Genomic DNA, 20890 nt, shown 5'->3' on the forward strand with positions numbered 1-20890 from the left:
CCTAATGTTATTAAAAAAAAAAAAAGACAAAAAAAAGAAGAAGTAGTGAACATGATGTGTGCTGCAGGGTGTCTCAAAGCAATTTCAGTGCCAATTTCAAATATCTCCCTGGCTCTTTTGTTTTATTTCATGATCTAATCAATGCGCTGCTGCATGTTTTCTTGTTCATTAGTAGTAATTGTGCACATTGAGCACAAATGCATCGTGTTTATACACAGGTACGTAATGGAATCATACAGTGGCCGTGAGGCGCAAAGCAACAACATTTCATAAAACATGACAGATAAAAGAGAAAACGTGACACGGAAACACAATGAAAATTAAAAACATCATTTGAGAAAACAAAGACGACACAGTGACAGTAAAGATGAGACATGGCGTCTTAGATTATGGGAAAGGTGGGAAAAGACTTGTAAACTCTTAGCCGTGTGAAATACATTGCTAAGGCAGGCAGCAGATGTTTGAATCAATTTCAACATTGACACAAATCTACAATTCTACTAGTGACACCAAATCTTACAAATACATTACAGGCAACCTATCACTTTTGTTGCCCAATCGCTTTTTACAAATGGTGCAGTTGAAATTTGTTGAGTTAGGAAAGTTTATGTACTTTGTGCAGGATACAAATAATTTTTTTTTACTATTCTTCATAGTAAATATTTCTTTATTCAACATTGCGTAACGTCTCACAAGTTAATTCTTTTTTTATATAAAAATAGTCATTTCTAAACTACATGTTACTCCAGGTTATCAGCTGGTTCAGGTTTTGTACTGTTGTAAATTCAATCACAAGCAAAGAGTGTTGTCTCAACCTTTTCTGTAATGTAAAAGGTGAGTATTTGCTGTCTTTATGCTAAGTAAACAGGTTATATACTGTAGAATGCAGTTGTACTGTTCCAACATCATGCAACACAACAAACTAAACAGAGGTCTTTGTCGTGACTTCATATGGAAATGGCTTTATCACAATGAAACTGTTGGATGGGGAAAAAAGAAAAATCAACACGCTATCGGGAAGAGACATGTCCTTCCTACTTTGAGCTACATTTCCGAGGCAGAGGCAGACAGAGTTGTTGTATTCGAGGCGAAGGGCTCGCAGAGCGGGCTGCCCGGCTGACAACATATGGGTCATGTCCTTCAAACAGGGCCTTCCTCTCTTTAGGACTGGACAGCTCGATAACCCTCTGGCTGGCCACATAGTTTCTCACTCCTCTGGAGACAGTCCAACACACCGAGCGCTCCCCTTTAAATTTGGGGTGCTCAGGCTTAGGGACTGTGAAGATTAAAATGATCAAGATGAGATCAAACAACAAAGAAATGTGTGCTGATGAACAAAATGATCAGATACATGCAGCATCCTTCCACTTGTTTATTAATTTTTAAGCATAGCCCAGCTGTAGCTTCATTTTTATTATACAGGTGCGCATGTTATTGTCTCATTTACCTACAGAATATCAAATAATTCCAAAATGGTGCAGCTAAACCTCATCAGAATACACATGATGCCAACACTGACTTACTGGCAAGAAGCTCTATATATGCGGAAGCTTTGGAGGGCAAGTGGGCCGTGGATAGAGGGTTGGCTTTGTGGCCGGAGCCCTCTAGCAGCGGCCGTTTCTTTGGTTGGGCCAGCTGGCAAATCCGTGAAGGGGCCACTGCCGTCTGAGTTGCTCTGTTCAACTACAATCACATTTTTTTATCAACAAGATGATATAAAATCCAAAATAATTGAGCTTTCAGCAATCAATTAAATAAATGGACTAAGGATGATCCATCTCACAATGCTTAACTTGTCAAGCACCATAAAAGGTGATACTGACACTCAAATGTATATGTCTGTCTGCCAATTGTCAGACCGAAATAGCCTAATTTGGATCTCTTGGATAGACTGATAAGAAAATGTATAAAAAGTTTCACGTGTAATAGAGGATATAATACCTTTGGTAATGTGTTTATGTAAAGCTGTTATCAGTTTCTATCAAGGAAGCTAAAGAAAATAGTGAAACCACAAAGAGGTGACAAAAAAAAAATAAAAATAAAACCGGGGAGAGAGAAAACATCGACATTAAGATTTAAGTTGCATTCTGACCACATAAAGCTGGCTCAGGAGTTAATTAGACTTTATGGGACACCACCACACATCTTGATCTACCACGTACAGAGACGTCTTAAGAAAACGGTGTGTGTTACTCACAGGGACCAGTAGCGGGCGGTCTGGCTGCCACCCAGCTGCAGGAACCCGAGGTTGTGCAAGACTACACAGTCGCTCGGAAGCAACAGCCCTGAGAGCCCACTCACTCACCTCCCAAATGGGAGAACGTCTGCAGAGGGACAGAAAGATGAGGGAGCAGAAGAGGCTAAAAGAAGCAGGGAAATGAGATTATGAACAAAAGAGAACAGATACTGAGGAGTGTTAGTTATGTCTTAAATGGAACAGTAACATGCACTCCATAACAAAGAAAGCCCAACATAGGATGTTCTTCCTGAGGCAGCTAAAGAGGCTCAACCAAGTTCTACACTGTTCCTCATCATCCATCACCGTCTGGTGCAGTGCAGTAGCCAAACAGGACGTTCAGGGACCACAGTGCATAGTTGGCTCAGGCAAGAAGATACCCGACCACTCCCACCCTGGACACTACTCCCCTCAGAAAAAAAGACTGAGAGCAATAAAGACCTCTGCCAGCTTCTTTCCGGAAGAAGTTTCCTCCCTAAACAGTTAAACAACACAGCAAATCCCCCCCCCCCCCATCGTACAAATGCATCGTGTTTATACACAGGTACGTAATGCAATCATACATTGCCCCCCCCCCCCCCCCCCCGGTTCACTGCATTACATCTTTGTTCCCATATACTTCATTCCCTTTGACAATGCTTCTACATATTTTATTCCAAATCCATTTGATCAGAACATTGAATAAAAAGGATTTTTTTTAAATAAACTTCTGCTTGATACTGATCACAATGTAACATGCTACCCTTTGTTTTTGATAATAATTTCGTTGTTAATGTTATTTTTTGGATTTTATTTACAATCTTTTATGTAATGTATTTGGATCAGTGGTAGTGCATTGGGTTGGCATGCAGAAGGCCACGACCCCTGACCCCTGACCCCTGACGGGACAAGCCAAAAGCCGTTGATCTTATGTTATTATGCATTTGGAAAGTTTACACTGAGGTCCATTCTTTGAGAGATTAAAAGGTAACTACAATAAGGGAAAGATGGAAAAAAAGAAGGGGGCATTTGGCAAATACACAACACAACACATCAGTAATAATCAGGTGCTCGGTGGAGTTTCCTTGCCAACAAAAACAATGTTTCTGTTTACATGTAGTATTACTCACCAAACAATTCTGTGTCCACAGCTCTAACAAAGAAAATATGGTCCCACTTATAAAAAACATTGCTCCACTGGGTGAATGAGAGGAGTGTTTTCTGTAACTCAGTGGTAAAAGACACTGTGGTTTAGTTTATTGGCAGTTATTAAAGATTGCTATTAAATTCTGCATGAATTACTTTGGAGCCCCTAAACGTCGAACACTATGTATTATGGGGTTCAGTTTTTTTAAATATTAAAATTAAGGCTGTGAGATGTATAACTGCTCAAAAACTTATCAGGGAAAGAACGTTGACGTTTGTGCATATTTGCATATAAAAGCCAGTATTCAAATATTGGTTCGAGGCACCTCCAGCACAAACAAGTGTAAATGCCAACTTATATGTGGAAGGCTGCCCTATAACATAACCTTCCACGGAAAACCCTGGAAATAGTCAGAGATAAGAACATAATATAAATCATGTGTATTACTTTTCTTTTCTACTGTCTGACAAAAACATTTCAAGACAACCAAAAATAAATAAACTGCACAAACATTTAATCATTGGCAGCAGTCTGCATTAGTGCGGTATATTTACATGAATGGAGTGTGGAACTTTTTACTTCTAGTGAGCTCCAACCAGTGACGGTTCAACTCTATATTAAAAAAAAAAACAAGTATGAAGAGAATTACAAAGATTTTGAGGGTAGATTTATAAATAAATGGAGGAAGGAATAGCATGAGAGATGTACCAATACTTGTGGTGGATCCAGTCTTCTGTGGTGGCATCTCATCCAGCCAGTAAACAGAACGACTAGAAAGTAGAGAAGAGGCATCATCATCATTGAAAAAGGGCAAAAGAGATTAAGACACAAATAGGGGGCCCCTCAGGCCTACCGGTCTGGATATCGGAGTCGGTTGGGTTTAGGTTGAGCGAGTTTCTCTGTCCGAGTTGCCATGGATACAGTGGGCTCCTAATGGGTTTAAAAAAAAAAGCAGGCTGCACATAAAATAATGCCATTTTATGACCATCACTTATTAGTGTCATCAACCTTCAGCAACAGCAGCAACAACTGAAGAAACTGTTGATCCCAGAAAACTCGGTGAAAAAATTACATGCAGTATATTCCACCACACCTTTAATAACTGTGGTCTTAATAATGTTAGAGGACGAAGGATGTACATGGCCACTCCGACCAGTCTGCAGCTACACGATAAACTGCACAGAGGTCGTACAAGTACACAAACTTAATCCTCAAGTAAAAGTGCAAGTATTGTTCTAACAAATTCCCCAATACAAATACTACTGCAAAGGTACTACTACTAAGTAAAACTACTAAGCAGATTACCTACAATAAACAATATTATGGTAATTATTCCAAAATATGTACAGTAATTGTTAACAAATGAGCTCACTGAGGTCAAAGTTCACTGCTGATTAAAGTGGAACTGATTTTAACCACTTTATAAGCTGACATGTTTGCTACCCTATGAGACGACATTTATTAATTTATAAAATTGATATAAAAATTATTATTTTTTTAAAATAAAACTTCCAACAGAGTTCATTTGGTGGCTTTTTAGTGGATGGAAAACGGGCAATGCATCTGCAGTAGTTTACTTTTACATTTGAAAGTCCTGGGCTATAATGTACCAGGGGAACATATGACAGGTCCATTCAAGTCCTCATCCATTCAAAAATGTTTAATTGTTCCGTCACTTTGATGTGTGACCTTCACTGCGGAAAGAAGTGCAGCCTGACAACAAACAGCTGCTGTCACATTTCACAGGCAGACATATGAACGTTTCTGGACTTTTCAGTGAAGTAGTAAACATCTTTGTGCAGTTGTAGCATTGTATACATGAACATATACGATAGAATGACAAGGCTGCGCAGAATTCACAGTGGACTCGTTGATTTAATTGGTAACGTTTCCTGGAGGTACTGGCCAATTGTGTTGCCAGACAAAATATATATAATAGCCTGTTTCTTTGTTTATGTGTAAATTTAAAATAGAGAGTTTCAGGCTCGTGTTATATGCACAATTGCTGCTTTTCTTTGTGTCGGTCAGTGGATTAGTTATAAAAACTGTTAGACTGATACAGTGTAAAAAAATTACATACTGCAATACTGATTGGTTACAATAGGACAATCCCATTATTAAGCAATTTATTAACCTCTATTAAAACGACAGCGTCTCAAAAGTGCTTCATATTGTCAAACACCTTTTAAAAATGTATTTCCAAATGTAGGTCATCTTTTAAAAAAAATCTCTAGCTGCCTAAATTAACAATACATAAACACTTAATACACAAGAAAATATTAAACTTAAATTTTTCAGATCTTTTAAATGGTTTTAAAGTCCCAGTATTTACCTGCTCTACACCTGCAGTCGCTCGTTCTCCCATGGTGACACCGACACCTGGTGGTTGCTATGGATATCAGGTGACATTAGCGGGGTCAAGTTTATCGAAGATCGTCTATCCTCAGAGCGAGCAAAGATGGCCAACTCTTAGATATTTACCACCTAATCCCAATAACAGTAAGGATTATAATAGGTCCAGTTAAATGTTTTGTACAGAATATAAATATTAATAATTCATTATCCTTAAAGACCCACACTTGATTCTGATGAATGTGGAGATACTGGCACATACAAATAGATGAAAATATAGTTAAAAAGTTATAGTTATAGTTTAAACTGTTAAAATCAGATCTATTTGGTCAAGATATCCAATATTCCACATACAATTTTTCTAAATGGGTTAAAACATACTAATCATAATAGAATAAAATAAAAAGTTTTAAACCACAAATAATTTTCATCAACTACAAACTAAATAAGGGGACTATAATAAACAAGAACACAGATGAAATAGGAGCCATTTAAATGGTATCAGGCAATATCAATTCTATTGTTACATGCTTTCAATTGGGACGAGAGGGCTTGATAACACTGGTTCAAGCTTGTATTCCCTAATTAAGTGAAATCTAAACACCTTTATCTTACCTTGAATTTTTTTTACTGTTACTCTCCTCATCTTTATCAGTAAAGAAACAATGATATGACTTATGATCGAATTCCTGGAAAATGTCATTAGTTGTGTAGCTATTAAAAATCTTAAAAACTTCAACTGGGCCCCACAAACTAATTGACATTCATTATAAAGCAACTAGAAAAAAAAAAAAAAAGTTTCAAAACCAAAAGCCATTTACAGTTGATAAACTAAAGGAAAACGAATCAAACTGAATTTAAAAACACACAACATCAGACATCTTTATTTTCAGACATTTCAAATCTTATAAAACATCACGGTAAATAATCTACCAAAGCTTCTTTGTAACAGTCATAATCACAAAGCCACATGCTTTCAATATAATAACGGTAGATATCTAAAATAGTATTGCAGGAGTCTTGCCATTATGTGAAATTAAAATGTCCTGACATTTTACTGTCACTTTGTGAGAACACTGCAGGGCACGCAGCTACAGCATCATATAACATTCACAAGCCTCTGAATCAAACAGAGAAGTCCCAGCGCCAACAGATGGCCAGGGTTAAATATGTAGAGTTTGGTTGGTATTGCAACTAACATTTAAAGTATAATACCAGTGTTGCAGAACACTTTATGTATTTCTACTATGGCTACTTTAAATTTTACACCCCAACTTTATTACAGTGTTGGATTTGTTTTTGTCACTAAAAGGACATTACATTAACATAAAAAACTAACAGAACAAAAAAACAACCTGGATTATTGCCTCACACTTAGACACTTGCAGTATAGTCAGTCTCTGCACTAACAGAGACAAATCTCTGTGAATTAAAGAGTTTTTTCCCCTTTTTCATATTTTAGCTAAAAGTACGTAGCTATCAATCTTAATATCATGGTTGCCAACTTTCAGGAGTCCATGGATTGAACATACTGTGATTTCATGAACATTACCAGTTTACAGGCGTAGATTAATGAGGCACAGAGCTCTCATGTTAAGTTGCCAGTGTAGCTACTGGGATTGTGGTCAAAAGGAAAAGGTGGCAACAAACAGTTTAATATCTACTAAGCAGTACAGGTAGAACAGCAGGGAAAATGTAGGAACAGGGGCATAACTAGATAAATGTTGGAAATATATTAGCTGCGTCTCAGTTCAGGGGCTGCATCATTTAAAGGACGAGGCCTACAAAGGTTGAAACAAAATGACACGGCCAGGTCCATGGGTAAATACCCATTTACACTAACAGCTTCTACCGGTTCAATGTGGGCAGCTGAGCTAGCAGCTAGCCAGCTTGGTCATGTGTAAAATGTTTTGTTGTGAGGCCACATGTGTCTGCCTCTTATGAAGGAGACTTCGAAATTAGACAACCTTGCTACGAAACTGCGATGCAATGGTCAAATACAGCCCTTGAAGGATGCAGCTCCTGAATTGAGACAACCACTGTATTCAGTAGCACCAGGAGAAAGTGTATGTGTGTCAGTGTCAGAGGGTTTGAACAATGACAGGATACAGTAGGGACATATGTTCAGCACCTCTGATAGGAAGCTTGTGTGTGGTGTAGTAGTGGATAACCTCAGGGATTGAGGAGAAGGGGGGACTGTTCTCCCCGAGCACGTAACGCCCATCCGCAGACTGAGTGAACTTCATATGCATGAAGCCTTTGCAGCTCCTGGCAGAGAGAAAGAAATGGGAGAGACAGTTCTTTGCTTGGCTAATTTGAATCAAAACTGGTTTGTGAAATATTCCAAACAAGACTAAAAATTAAAGAGGAGAAAAAGCAAACGGTTCCTAGGAGAAACATGCAAAGTTATTTTTCTGGCAACAATTACATCCACAGGAACAGAAGCCTGTACCTTTTTTTAGTAACACCTGACATTAAACCAAACAATGATCTCTTATAATCTCTTTCAATACAGCTGCTTGTATGTTGATTTTTTATCTGTGTTTGTTTGCAAAAAAAATCAAAGAGACAGTGATTTGCTGAAAACATAGGAATCAATAAAAAGTTGCCTCAAGGCTCAAACTTGAGATTCTTTCTCAGCCTACAGATTGTAACAGTACCCAAACAAGTGAAAAACTGGATCAGATAATTCTGGAAACAGAATGATTCTGTACAGTAGTGTGGTGTAATTCCCCTTTAAGACAGTGCAATATTTCAAATTAGAATAACATAAGGAGGATTAGATTTTTATGCCCCAGTACAGTTTATTTTTATACACAGAGACAACACAGAGATAGGCTGAAAAAGCATTGAACAACAACAGCTGGTACAGAGAAGTCCAGGATAGAATAGCTTTATTATGTGAGTATTAATGGAAAAACATGTTAAACGAATGACGAATGTTTTTACCTGAGTGAGAGCGAGTAGTCATTGCGGCAGGTCTGGCTGTTCCTCACCAGGTAGGAGCTCTCCTTGCACAGAGTTAGTAAAGACTCTGCCTCAGAGCGGCTCAGGGCTCCGTGGTACCATCTGCGGGTGATCAGACACGTTATTAACTTCACGCGTTGTTTCTACCGTCATTTATATCGTCGGTTGCTTCTTTACTTTACATACTATGTGTTGACAGTTGTGGCTGAAACATACTACAACCTGCAAATCAAAGCATCTTGAGCTGCCCTGTGAGGTTTTCTTTTAGGCAAACTTAATTTAATTACCACAGCATGATATACATATAAGCCTTGGATTTTATTCAAATATTGCAATTCGTTTGACATAAAATAAATGTACACAGCCACTTTTGAAGTATTTTAAATGCAGCTTTGTTTACATCCATATGTACAAGGTGTGTCTATATAATTTGGCTTATTGCTGCTCCATATCGCTACCAGAGGACAAAATCTCCACAGGACACCTTTAACCATCACGGAATTCTTCTTTGTTTTGAATAAATGCTACTGCATTTGGATGCAGTGAGGGTCTGCACAATGGTCTAGGCTCCCTGTGGTTTTCATTTAAACTGATTTGATGATGTGCACATTAAAGGCTTTTTTCGCCCCAAATTAAAAACAAAAATGGCAGATGGAGTGTTTCTTTTGATAACACTCCTTTAGTTTCAACAATAACAGGGAATTTTTATAGTCAGGGAAACAGCTCAATAATCAACACTGAAAATAAACAGAAAATTAGGATTATAGTAGCCTAAATGCTAGTTACTTACACTTTATTTGTCTACATTTTTTAAACCAAACCATTATGAATCAGTGTAATAAAAACAGATTATTACCAGGGGGAGAACTCAGCAGGAGGAAATGGAACACAGTGAAGCATTGCCTTCATATGTACAATCCCAAAAGAAATTAAACCTGACATTTTGTTTTGATCAATATCACACCATTAAATCATTTCCTCTGTATGCTCAAATGTCAGGATGTAAAATTTAATATAATCCAATTTTCCCCAGTGGAGGGTGAGAAACATTTGCCACATTTTCGTAGATGGTAGTAAAAATCATGGGAAGAAAATTAAGATGGAGCATATTAACTCCAACATGGGTTGTAGTGTAGTTTAAATTAAAATACTAGTGTCAGACATACAGTAATGAACTTGTGCTTCTATCAAAGTTTCTGTTGATAAATAACCAGCCCCTCCAGGTTTAATTGACATTTCTTTGATTGTGATGCTGTTAAGAAATGCAAACAATTGCAGTTTAAAATATTTCAAAATTATTTAAAATACACCAACAATAAATTCCAATTTGTATGTTGAAATATTTTTGGAACAATAATTAAAACACACAAATTAGAGATTATACAGACTCTGCTCTTTACCTTTTATGCAATTCGGGCACAATGCTGCACTTTACTAAATCTGAAATATCATGTGAGAGTGTAATGATTTAAAGTTGCTGCTGGGTGAGAAGTCAGTCATAGCTATCCAATAAAAAGGGGGAAAAAAACATTTGAAACGCCTACATTGTCTATTAAATGTGTAGTTATCGACTTACACTTGTCTCTCCAGTGGCAGAAATGGATCGACTCGCTCTCCCAGGAGAGGAGGAGTGTCACCAATCAGGCGGAGTGTCGATGAGTCAGCTGCCAGGGTGCTTGTCTTGGAGACCTGAATCTGTTCAGTCTGAGCTCGCGAACGCCCTCTTTCTGCCCCTTCAAACTGAACTACAGAAATACACAGATTAACAAGATAGGTTAGGTTGGAAAGAGAAACAGATCTGGTACAGTACTTTAACTCCTATTAACACCAATTTACCTGCTAGAGCTTTAGAGATGTTGTCCTTTTTCCACTCCCAGGGTTGATCATATTCATCAGCTGGCCTCTCATCATCCTGAGGCAACCTACTCTCCCTGCAATCTGTGAGACCAAGTCCACTTTCAACCTTCTGAGTTTGCTGCTGTGCTGGTGGAGCAGCTTGGTGGTAGTGACGCGTCTTCTCCTCGTATGGATTATCATATAACTGGTTACCATCTCTACTCCCAGCCCTGTTAGTCATCATGTTGTGCTGAAGTTCTAAAAAAATAAAATAAAATGTGTTTATGTGTGTGAAACAGGCTTAAGTAACACACTATATACACAAATAAGCCATAACATTGATACCTTGAGGTGGTTTACATATATCAAATCTTATGTAACGTGTTTTTTAATAAAATTATTATGAACTAATATATTCTCATGTATCATTAACCACCTGTCAGCATATTAAGTGGTTAAGATCAGCTCCACCTTTACAAACAGCAATGTTTGATTTTCACTAGTTTTTTTTTTATTAACTGCTATACATGATGTGCTATAATTGTCATAAGCAGTATGGTTTAGGAATGTAGTACTTACATTGGGCCAATAACTTTTTCGTGAGTACTGAATTGGCAGTCACAATGACCCTTGTCCTCCATTACATTATTATAAACACCAGTGATAATATTGTAGCTATTTGGTGCATTAATAAAACATCCTATTAACAGCACAACTGTCTGATGGGAGAAAATCTAAAATAAACCTGAGATAATCCGCTGTGCCTCAAATGGTTCCATATAGCTGCAGCACTCTGTTGGTACAGATTTTTGTTCCCAGTTTGGTCGTGGTCTTGAGTTTGGACGGGCATCAAATGGGTCAGAGTAGTCTGTGTCAGTGTCTGATGCCACTGGGGCAGAGGGAACCACCTTGGGAGGAAAGATAAAGTAAGGGCATCTAACAAATTAAACAGGACAATGTTATGGACTTATTTGTGCAAGGGAAAAAGTGGGAAATTTAACTATGTTTATATTGTATATATTGTGAAATCGTGAGTAAATGAAATCGAAAGATGCTTACAGGTTCTTCTTGAACAGTCACGGGACTATGGGGGATTTTACACCGGCCAAACTCTTGAGAGTCCACTTTAATTAGTCTATGTTTGGGTGACACCACTTTCACCTGGAACATAACACAAAACACCACTGAACTACTATACTACTACAATACTTCAAGTCCACCTTAAAATAGCTCTCAAACGTGTATACTAGTAGTACTCAAACTTTGCACATTCTTTATTCTTGAAAAGTACATTTATCTACTGACACATCAGGAAAGCATGCGCTGAACTAAAGAACATAAATGTAAAAACATTTTACCTCCACACCACTAGGCAGCACTGGACCAAAAGCAGGGAAAGAGGGAAGGCTCACTGTGGCACTACAGGAGCTGAAACCACCATTCTGATGCTCCTTATCAGTGTGCTGGTATGGGTCTTCAAAATCTAGCTCCTTCTGTGCTCTGTAGGCCCTCAGAATCTCACTTTCACTGTAATCTGGCCTAGGGGGCTGTGGAGGGTCACGCCTGTTTCCAAAGTTTAAGTAGTCCTTCAGCCACTTTGCCATGGATCTGGAAATGAAATGTTACACACACTGGATTGAATCTTGATGGCTTATTATGAAAAGGAGAATATTTATGCAAAACTTTTGCCGTGATTCAATATTGTCTTTGTTTACTATAATTGTTTCAGTCATTTATTGTGTGAAAATGCCAAATATTTGCTGTTTACGCTTTGAAAATGCGCAAAAAAGCTTCCTACAATGTTTATAAACTGTATCCCTGAAGTATGCAGGTACTTGGATTGAGATAAATGAATCACGACTCTGGTAACTTACAACACCACATGCGTAGAAAACACTAACATAAACCTTATGGGCTTATAAATCATATTGCTTACAGAATAAAATCCCATTTTTAACATCAGTTTAAAAAACGAGTCAAATGGCAAAACAGAATCCGTATATTGATGTTGTTGGTATGAAGTTTTTTGTTCACCAAGTTAGCTCACATGATCTTGGCTGTTGGTAAACCCTCATAAATAGTGAGCAACACTGATATTAAAAATAGTCAACAGGTCCAATGAAATTATCATCTTTTGGTGAACTTTGATAACTTTTTATCTGAGGAGAAGCACGGTGAGTCTTTCGATTATGCGAGACGGCTAAGCTAACAAAGCTAAGCCTACAAATCACAATTGGAAAATGGTAGTTAGCAATCTGTTGTTCAATTATTTATTCATTCATACCTCGGAATTAACGTTAAGCGTTATCGTTTATTTCCAAGTTCACACACTCAAACTAAAACAGTTTAATAAGATTAATCACGTACTGTATAATTTGCAGTTAGCGTTGAAATAACACAAGTCGTACAATCGAAAGTGAACGTTCTGTAAATCTGCCAAAGCTAAGTTAGCTCACTTAGCTGCGTAACCGCAGCTAACGTTAACATAACATGGAAGCGCCTTAACTGTTGCCTGCTAACGTTACTTGTTAAAGCTCACCCTCTGTCTTTGGCTTCACGGCTCCTCGTTCCAGTTATCTCGTGCTGGTTACCATCCAGCTTCTTCTTAGAACGCGATCCAGTCTAAAAATAAAACATTGTCATCCGTGAAATGCGTCCTGCTTTTAGTCCAAGCAGGTCAGTCAGCTAATGTTGGCTGGACCAGACTGTCCCCGACACAACGCTCTCTGGCACGGCGGGTCGCCTTAAAGGGGAGTACTACAATCTTTTTCGTTGGTCGACATAAAACATCCGATAAGCAAAATGTCCATTATGAAAACCAGATTTCTTTGATCACCACCTCGTCCACTAATTGCATTATGAGGAATATCAAATTTCAATATTCTGTAAGACAGTGACCTGACACATTCATATCTTAAAAGCAGACCCGATTAAGGGTGAATATTGCCTTTACATTATTTAAACTGAAGAAATGTTTTGTACAGCTCAAGGAAAAAAGCGTTTATTTTAATGTCGAAAACCAGGGCTGTTTTTATGATTTTGCATGTCAAATCTCTAATAGCGGAGTCCAAATCATTGAGGCAAATTTGTGAATTGTAATACTGAACTACATTTTTTACATATATATACCTTTTACGTACTTCCTGATCGCAGTAGTTCATTTTTATTCAATCAGAATAATGTTTTCTCTTTGAAGTATCACAGTACATTGGGTATTACACACATATAAGAAATAAATATTAGAAAAGTAAATTGTCAAGATGTTATGTTATTGTTAAGATTTTAATAAACACTAAAAGATACATCAAACATTACCACAGAGAATATTTGGAAGAATAATGTATATTGCCATTGTGTCTATGTTAAATTGTCAGTAACAACAGATCAGATTTTCTTAGAAGTCTATGTTCGTGCCATAGGATTTGGTTGGCAGACAACACCACTCCTGTTAATGAGAGCCCACCTACACATCAATTAATCTGTTACCAGTCACTTCTGTATAAAAAGGGTATTGTAGGATAGACCAACTGGTTTGCACATTGTTTTTTTTCTCTAAAGCATTACAATAATGTTGTTGTAATTTATTCTTCTTTGCACCACTCATACAATTGTATGTCATTCACTCAAGTCATCCTCTTCTCATTCGCTGTCATTGCTGTCACTGTCTGAATACGCCCCCAACAGACTGAGAGATGACCCACTTTGTGTGGTGACAGGCTTTGAAACATTTGAGTCAGCTGTTGATGGCTTTGTATCTGTAATACAAGATGCATAATAATTGTTTCTTTCAAATCAAATACAAAAGTATGAATCAGGATGTAAAACAAGGGCAAAAGACTGGTGTGTTCCAAAAAACTAGAAATCCAAAATACAAAGAAACTTGCATACAAAAGGTGGAAAAAGGAGTTAAAAATCCAAGCAACAAATGTCCGTAATATTTATCCAAGAACAATGATTTGAAATTCATATTAATCATGAAGTCATAAAGTTTACAAGATACTGTACTAGATGTATTACCTGTTTGTGAAGTGGGAGCAGCAGCAACAGACGGTGAACTGAGTTTGTTGACAAGTGCTGTTGGTTTCTTTCGTACCACCAGGGATCCTAGTGCTTTTCTATCACCCAGCAATCCTACACTACTCTCCCAGGACTCCATCTTGACTCTCTTCCCTCCTCCAGCTGTGGCTCCCTGTGGAAACACAACATGAGATCATCCATTAGTCCCTACCCAACACTATTTTCTTTAGGTTCTTCTGATTGGTTTTTTGGAATGTTCATTATCATAAAAAATAGCAGCAAAAAATAATTTCTTTGAATTATAACATATTTTGTACATGTCTGTTGCTCATCCTGAGGCTTTTCATTTGTACAGAAATGTTTTCTCTGTTAAATGTTTTTTTGGGGAAGGGGTTCCCAATTCTGATTTTCAGGGACCCCTGCCCTGCTTTTTTTTTTTTATTTTGAAAAACCAACAATCCCGTATATAAATGAAATTTTATTTAATAAAATTGGACACCTTTACCACTTATAATTATAAGTTCTAAGCTATGTGATAAGATTTTGGATGCCTGCTTAACATAAGAGCAAAACTGTAACATTCTAACCTTGCACTGAAAACCCAGTAAGTCCTTTATGCCACTCGTGGGCAGTACAACACTGACAGAATATCAAAGCGGTATTGGAACACATGCTAGCAAGAATTGCCTGGTTACATATCTAGCACAATTGGAGCAACATGTGCATGTGTCTGCAGGCATGTTTCAGGTCATTTTGAGAAATCTAACAACTTTTTTTTGGTAGCTGCTAAATTTTCACTACGTTGCAAACTTTGTCTACCTCTTATTTGAGCAAACCAAAACAATAGGTCTGTGGACTATAAACCAAAGAGATGAGGTGAAAGATGCTAAAAGCTTTATAGAAGTGTCGGTGTTTTATTAAGAGCAACTCTGCTAACATTATATTTAGCTGTTAATAAAAAAAATAAAAATTAGTGCAGCTTTAAATTGTTTTTTAATGCTTGTCTGAAATGTCCACCCAACTAACATTCTGTAAAAGAATACAATAATTGAAATAACTGAAAAATAATTGAAAAGATGTACCTGTGTATCGGCAGATTTGTCATTTGTAAGGATGCTAGTTGGTTTTTCTGTGCTGAACTTCTTTGAGTGCGAGTTGCTGCAGCTTTCCTTTTCTTCCTCTGAATCAGAATCTGAGTCTCTGAGTCTTTTCACAAGGGCACGGTCCAACATCTCTCTGTGAAAAGCATTTTCCTCATTTTAGTTTTGACTAGGTGTTCAAGGACTATTGCTGAAGGTTCACAGTGATTATAAGTAGAATATACACAGTAAAACTTATTAAGAGAAGAACTGAAGTCTAAGATCAGGTCTTTAAGAATTCTTGTGAGAATTGTATATTCATCTTTAAGTATACAGGAAGTTACAAGTCATTTAGTTCATAGCACATTGATTATTTAAACTTTCTTTACTCACTTCATCTCTCGCTCATCCTCTTCTTTCTCCCTTTCCCTCTCTCTCCTCTCCATCTCTCTATACCGGTCAATCATTCCCTCATAGTCCACTTGAGCCTGCCTCTGGTTCAACTCCTTCAGCTCCTGGAGGTTCTCCAAAACTTCCATCTCCATCTTGGAATCCCTTGTGCGGTTCTCCAACACCTGGTAGAGGATTGGACAACCAGTTAGCTGCTTATTCTCAATACCCAGATACAGCTAAAATATGGCAACAGGAACTGATGTTTACACACTGACTTTCATGGGGTTGTTCAGTTCCTCCTCCTCTCTCTCCTGCTGGATTCTCTTCTCCTCCTCCTCAATTAGTTTCTCTGCCTGAAAGTTTCGTGTTGCGCCATGCTCCATTGCATAGTCTGTGTTTTCTGGATCGGTCTGTTGTCACAAAATTAAAAATGAGTGTGAGAAAATACTTGATGATGTTAAAGTCGTCTCATTCAGAATATAGAACAGTTTGAAGTGTAATTACATTTAAAGAACTACAATGATCAAATTGTTATATACTCTCACCTTAAATGTAATCTCAGCAAGACACCGAGTACATTTTATGTAGAAACGGAAGATTGGCAATCCCATGTACAGCTCATTCTGAACAGTCTCTTTGCGTGCATTAAATTTTTTCCCCTTGTAAATGTATTCTCCACATGTTTTACACCTGCAAACAACCAGAGAAGTGATGCTAAGGGAACCACAATCACAGAACTTATTCACAGAGGACGAACAGTCTCTGACACCAAGAGTCGTCAATAACCAATTCGAAAAGTCCATATTAAAATGGTGTTTATATGTAAAACTTTAAAGCAGATATCAAATATATTGGTAAATGATTACAAAATACATATAGAAATAAGGTTGGGATATGGAGAAGTGTTGCAGTATTAGATATCCTTGACTGCCACATTTTATATTAGTGTACTGAATACAGCTGTTGCATGAGTTGTGCGGTAATACCGAGAATATGAACTTCAGAAACATAACTTCACGATACTGTACTAGGATTTAAATAGATTCCGCAACCCACACAGACAGGAATGAAACAGACATACCTCATATTGAATGGGGCCATCAATCTGACCACATACTGTCGATCTTTGGGGAGTTTGAGCTTTGGGATTTTGGATGGATCAAAATCCGGAGGGTAGTATTTCTGTAGAAAAATCATAGCAACGTTAATGGACATTAAGGGTAACGTTAACTAACGCAGTAGTAATGTTAATAGAGACAGTTGAGGTAATTTCTACAGTTTTTACATATTAATATGTAGTTGAAAGTTAGATGTCACCCACGATTATAACAGTTTAGACATTGTTATCTACTTTGAATGCTGGAGAACTCAGTAATGATATCTGGATCTTTATTATTATTTTATTATTCTGACTTCCATACGTTTTTTGACAAACGTGTACTTACATTTAATACTTTTCTTTCGGACATTCTTGCTTTTGATGTACAACGACAAAAGAGAAGAAAACTACTGAAGCCAAAAAAAAAAACACGCACTGCTAGCTTGTGGCTAACGGTCGGCTACAATGCAAACGTCCGATTAGCTTCCGGTTAGCTTCCGTAGCTTCGGCGCTTCAAATTGTGTTTCTGCCCCCCTGCGGCACAGATGACTACCTACAGCTGGAAAAGGTATTTACAGAAAGAAAGTGCGCTGGATTTTTCAATCAAAGGTAAAAAAAGCTAAACTGTTAATGGCAATTGTGCGCCGTCATCTATGACGTCAAAGATGACGGCGTCGGTTTTTAAACGTATAAACATCTTAAAACGTATAAAAGATATTAGAAAAGCGTATAGAATCAATGATGTCATGTATACGCTGAATGTACAGAAGTTATATTAATATTAAATATTATTATTATTATTAATAAAAGTTTAGGAAATAATTTACAGTAAAGCAGTTTTTATAGTATAAGCAATGTAAGCAGTATAAGTATAGTATAAGCATAAGGAAAAATGCAGGAGAGGAATACAAAGCCATAGTTGGCATAATGTAAAGACAATTTGTTTAAGATATAGGTAAATATCCTGGAAGTGCACAATTAAAACATGGAAAAGTTAATTTGCATTTTCAGTGCATTTTCATCAGTATGTGTTTTTCACTTGTCAGTCTGGTCTCTACACCTTTAACTTTATACAGATGAGGTATTTCCTTTTGGGTTTTTCTGCCTGTTGGAGGATGACTGACATATTAAAAGGCTAATTTGATCCCATTACTTCTTTCTGTCACTGTGTGAAAATGATACAAAGTGACACAGATGCCCTGCGAATTAATAAAACAAACAAAAAAAAACTAATCACTCTGGAACTTGTGAGTTTCTTGTCTATTTTTTTTGGATCCCCATCAGCAGTCACCAGTCTGTCAGTTCTTTCCTCATGCAGTAAAAGTCCTATTCTTTTCTTACCTCCCACTGAAGAAGCAAATGAGTGATCAGTCAATGAGCTGTGAATAATGAGGTCCTCATGTATTTGTGATGCCAAAGTAATACAATGTGCTGAAAATCAAAATCCGACAAACACACATATTTCTGAATAAGTATATATCTGCATGTATAAATACAATGAAACATGTTATAAACCCACACAACCATCTTAAAATGAATTTATTTACATTGTATTTAATTCTTTCAAGACACTGTGGTCGTGGTAAAGGAATTGTCTCTCAGGAGTATTAGACAGATTTGGTGTGCAAACATAAGCTTATTAGCCATGCACACACACACACAGAGTGAGACACACACAAACACACACACGTACTTACTTTGCTTTAGGGGTCTGTTAAGGTTGATCCAACAAAAGGAAATTGGATCCTGATTACAGATTGGTGTCAGGATGGGTTAACCGGAGCCCTGATCTCAGCTTTGTTAAACACAAGCACAAGCAGATGAGCAAAATCGATTAGCAGCCAAACACAGAAGACAGAAGGTTAAAAAGGTAATAGTGTTTTAGACTTAACTGTTTCAGATTCAGTTTTATTTTAGAAAAAAACGACAATAACAATAAAAGCATATACCTGTGAGACAGATGAAGTGTGTTTAACTGTAAGGCCTGATCTGCACAAAGATGAAATTATACGACAATCGGCCTCCTCACACTTTTAAGCAGGAGGAGATCAAATCTGAGCGTCAAGAAGGACATTTAGAGTTATAGGAAATGGTTTTGAGGGAAAGCATAATCTGAACATAAAACAAAGAAGTTATGCTCACAAATTAAAAAAAAATGCTCTTAACAGGAACTAACCTCTGGTTTGTGATGGACAGGGGACTACTGACCATGACGGCAGTTGCCGTCTTAAAATGGAAACTTGTGATAAAAATGTCACGGAAAGGACTTATATTTAGTGCACACATCACTTTGTCAAATGAAGCCCCACCTTTACACCATCCTTGCCATCATCGCGTCAGGTCACTTCCTGTTAAAGATACAAAGGTGCTGAACATTGTCCCCAATGTCAACGTCTCCATGAATATTTCAGGGGCTGGCTGATGTCAACAGCAGCTGTATAGCAGCTATAAAGATGTTCTCGGCACATGAGACCTCAAAATCCACTGGACGTCCACCCGCTGAAGACGACTTCTCCTGTTTGGGTTTCAGCACCATGGTCAGCGCTCGGACTCTCCTTCTCGCGGTCACCTGCTCCTGCGCCCACCTGTGGTTTGCTCGTGCAGAGGACACCTCAATGGAGACGCGCTCGGTGGACTTCCCTCTGAAAACCCAACAGGAAAAAGACCTGGTAAGAGATTTTTCAAGGCCTCATGGCTCTGAAATATGTTGGCTGTGTTAGTGGTAAATGGTTAAATAAAAGTGTCAGTCAAACGATTTTATTTCAAAAGATTTTAAAAAGGATAAACTGTAACCAAATCACCTTAATGAGTTTTTCAACTCAAATACCTCAATGATTATGCCAAAGATTTAAATTGTACAATTTCTTCCAAGTTATTCGAATATTGTTTTTTCATTTTCTTTTATGCAGATTGACGCGTTACAAGAAGTGCTGGAGAAACTGAGGAACAAAGAAATGCCCTTAGAGAAAAAGCTTGGCTGGTTGCCTTCTGTAAGCACATCAAATCAAAAGTTTCAAACATATTTTGGACATAATGTTTTGCTCATGAAATAAACGTTTATGTTGTTTTACATTACCAGTGTGATGCAGGGGAGCCATGCGCCGTGCGTAAAGGCGCGCGTATCGGCACGCTGTGCAGCTGTCCCCGGGGAACTTCGTGTAACTTTTATGTTCTAAAATGTCTGTAAATGAAGAACAAAGATACTGGAGGTGGAAGGAATCATCGGAGAGAGACCAGAAGTTCGGAGTGACAAAATCATGTCCCGTACATTATGTGAGAAATGACAGAAAGGGGGTGCTACCGTTGTCATTCTCTTTGTGATAAAAATAAAAATGTTATGTAACATGTGAATAACAAAATACTTTTTTTTGATTTGGAATATGTTAGAAAGTGTGTTGTAAAAGTCCAGTTGTCTCTGCTACTCTGGCTTTTTGTCAGTGCTTAAAATGGAAATGTATGTTTGTGGGATTGTTGTGTGTTGTTATTGAAACTAACCTCTGAAATGTAGATTTTGTCCAAAAATCTTTTTCATTTGTTCTTTTTATTACAGTTTAACTTTTGAATTCAAGGAACTTTACCTGTCTGTGTACGTGCAAATTTACACTATGAAACGGAGGTGATTCGCTCGCCTGATACCAGCTGGGGTTTTTAAAAATGTTCCACAAACATCACTTGTTGAGAATTATCTTTAGATTAAAATGGCTACTCGAAAGTGACAACAATAAAGAATATTACACTGATTCCTCATTTCAACATGCCTTCAATTATTCAGCATCTTCCTTCAC

General features: G+C 37.5%; 4 protein-coding genes across 5 annotated transcripts; 1 reads left to right on the forward strand and 3 right to left on the reverse strand.

Annotated features, from left to right (window-relative positions):
• Window positions 1-10: 10 nt before the first annotated feature.
• Window positions 11-6438, reverse strand: spmap2 (sperm microtubule associated protein 2). Its single transcript, XM_067480156.1, has 7 exons — window positions 5695-6438; window positions 4216-4292; window positions 4071-4132; window positions 3917-3974; window positions 2198-2324; window positions 1524-1683; window positions 11-1276 (listed from the first exon to the last, which is right to left on the reverse strand). The coding sequence occupies exons 1-7, from the start codon at window positions 5725-5727 to the stop codon at window positions 1035-1037; spliced, it is 759 nt and encodes a 252-aa protein (XP_067336257.1). The 5' UTR covers window positions 5728-6438; the 3' UTR covers window positions 11-1034.
• A 132-nt stretch (window positions 6439-6570) lies between these two features.
• shda (Src homology 2 domain containing transforming protein D, a) lies at window positions 6571-13255 on the reverse strand. 2 transcript variants are annotated; one of them, XM_067480149.1, is made up of 8 exons: window positions 13057-13255; window positions 11876-12125; window positions 11577-11678; window positions 11263-11425; window positions 10518-10775; window positions 10258-10426; window positions 8664-8783; window positions 6571-7982 (listed from the first exon to the last, which is right to left on the reverse strand). In XM_067480149.1, exons 2-8 carry the CDS (start codon window positions 12119-12121, stop codon window positions 7796-7798), a joined length of 1245 nt encoding a protein of 414 aa, XP_067336250.1. In that variant the 5' UTR covers window positions 12122-12125; window positions 13057-13255; the 3' UTR covers window positions 6571-7795. The 2 variants fall into 2 exon arrangements, with proteins under 2 accessions (XP_067336250.1, XP_067336251.1); XM_067480150.1 differs by lacking the exon at window positions 13057-13255 and adding an exon at window positions 12885-13016.
• Window positions 13256-13643: 388 nt separating this feature from the next.
• yju2 (YJU2 splicing factor homolog) lies at window positions 13644-17586 on the reverse strand. The gene is made up of 8 exons (XM_067480151.1): window positions 17452-17586; window positions 17088-17188; window positions 16552-16696; window positions 16282-16416; window positions 16007-16188; window positions 15617-15770; window positions 14535-14706; window positions 13644-14272 (listed from the first exon to the last, which is right to left on the reverse strand). Exons 1-8 carry the CDS (start codon window positions 17473-17475, stop codon window positions 14157-14159), a joined length of 1029 nt encoding a protein of 342 aa, XP_067336252.1. The 5' UTR covers window positions 17476-17586; the 3' UTR covers window positions 13644-14156.
• Window positions 17561-20828, forward strand: LOC137101573 (cocaine- and amphetamine-regulated transcript protein-like). The gene is made up of 4 exons (XM_067480158.1): window positions 17561-17673; window positions 19517-19774; window positions 20015-20095; window positions 20185-20828. The coding sequence occupies exons 2-4, from the start codon at window positions 19559-19561 to the stop codon at window positions 20290-20292; spliced, it is 405 nt and encodes a 134-aa protein (XP_067336259.1). The 5' UTR covers window positions 17561-17673; window positions 19517-19558; the 3' UTR covers window positions 20293-20828.
• Window positions 20829-20890: the final 62 nt, after the last annotated feature.

Source organism: Channa argus, chromosome 16 (assembly GCF_033026475.1).
Source record: "Channa argus isolate prfri chromosome 16, Channa argus male v1.0, whole genome shotgun sequence".
NCBI lineage: Eukaryota > Metazoa > Chordata > Actinopteri > Anabantiformes > Channidae > Channa > Channa argus.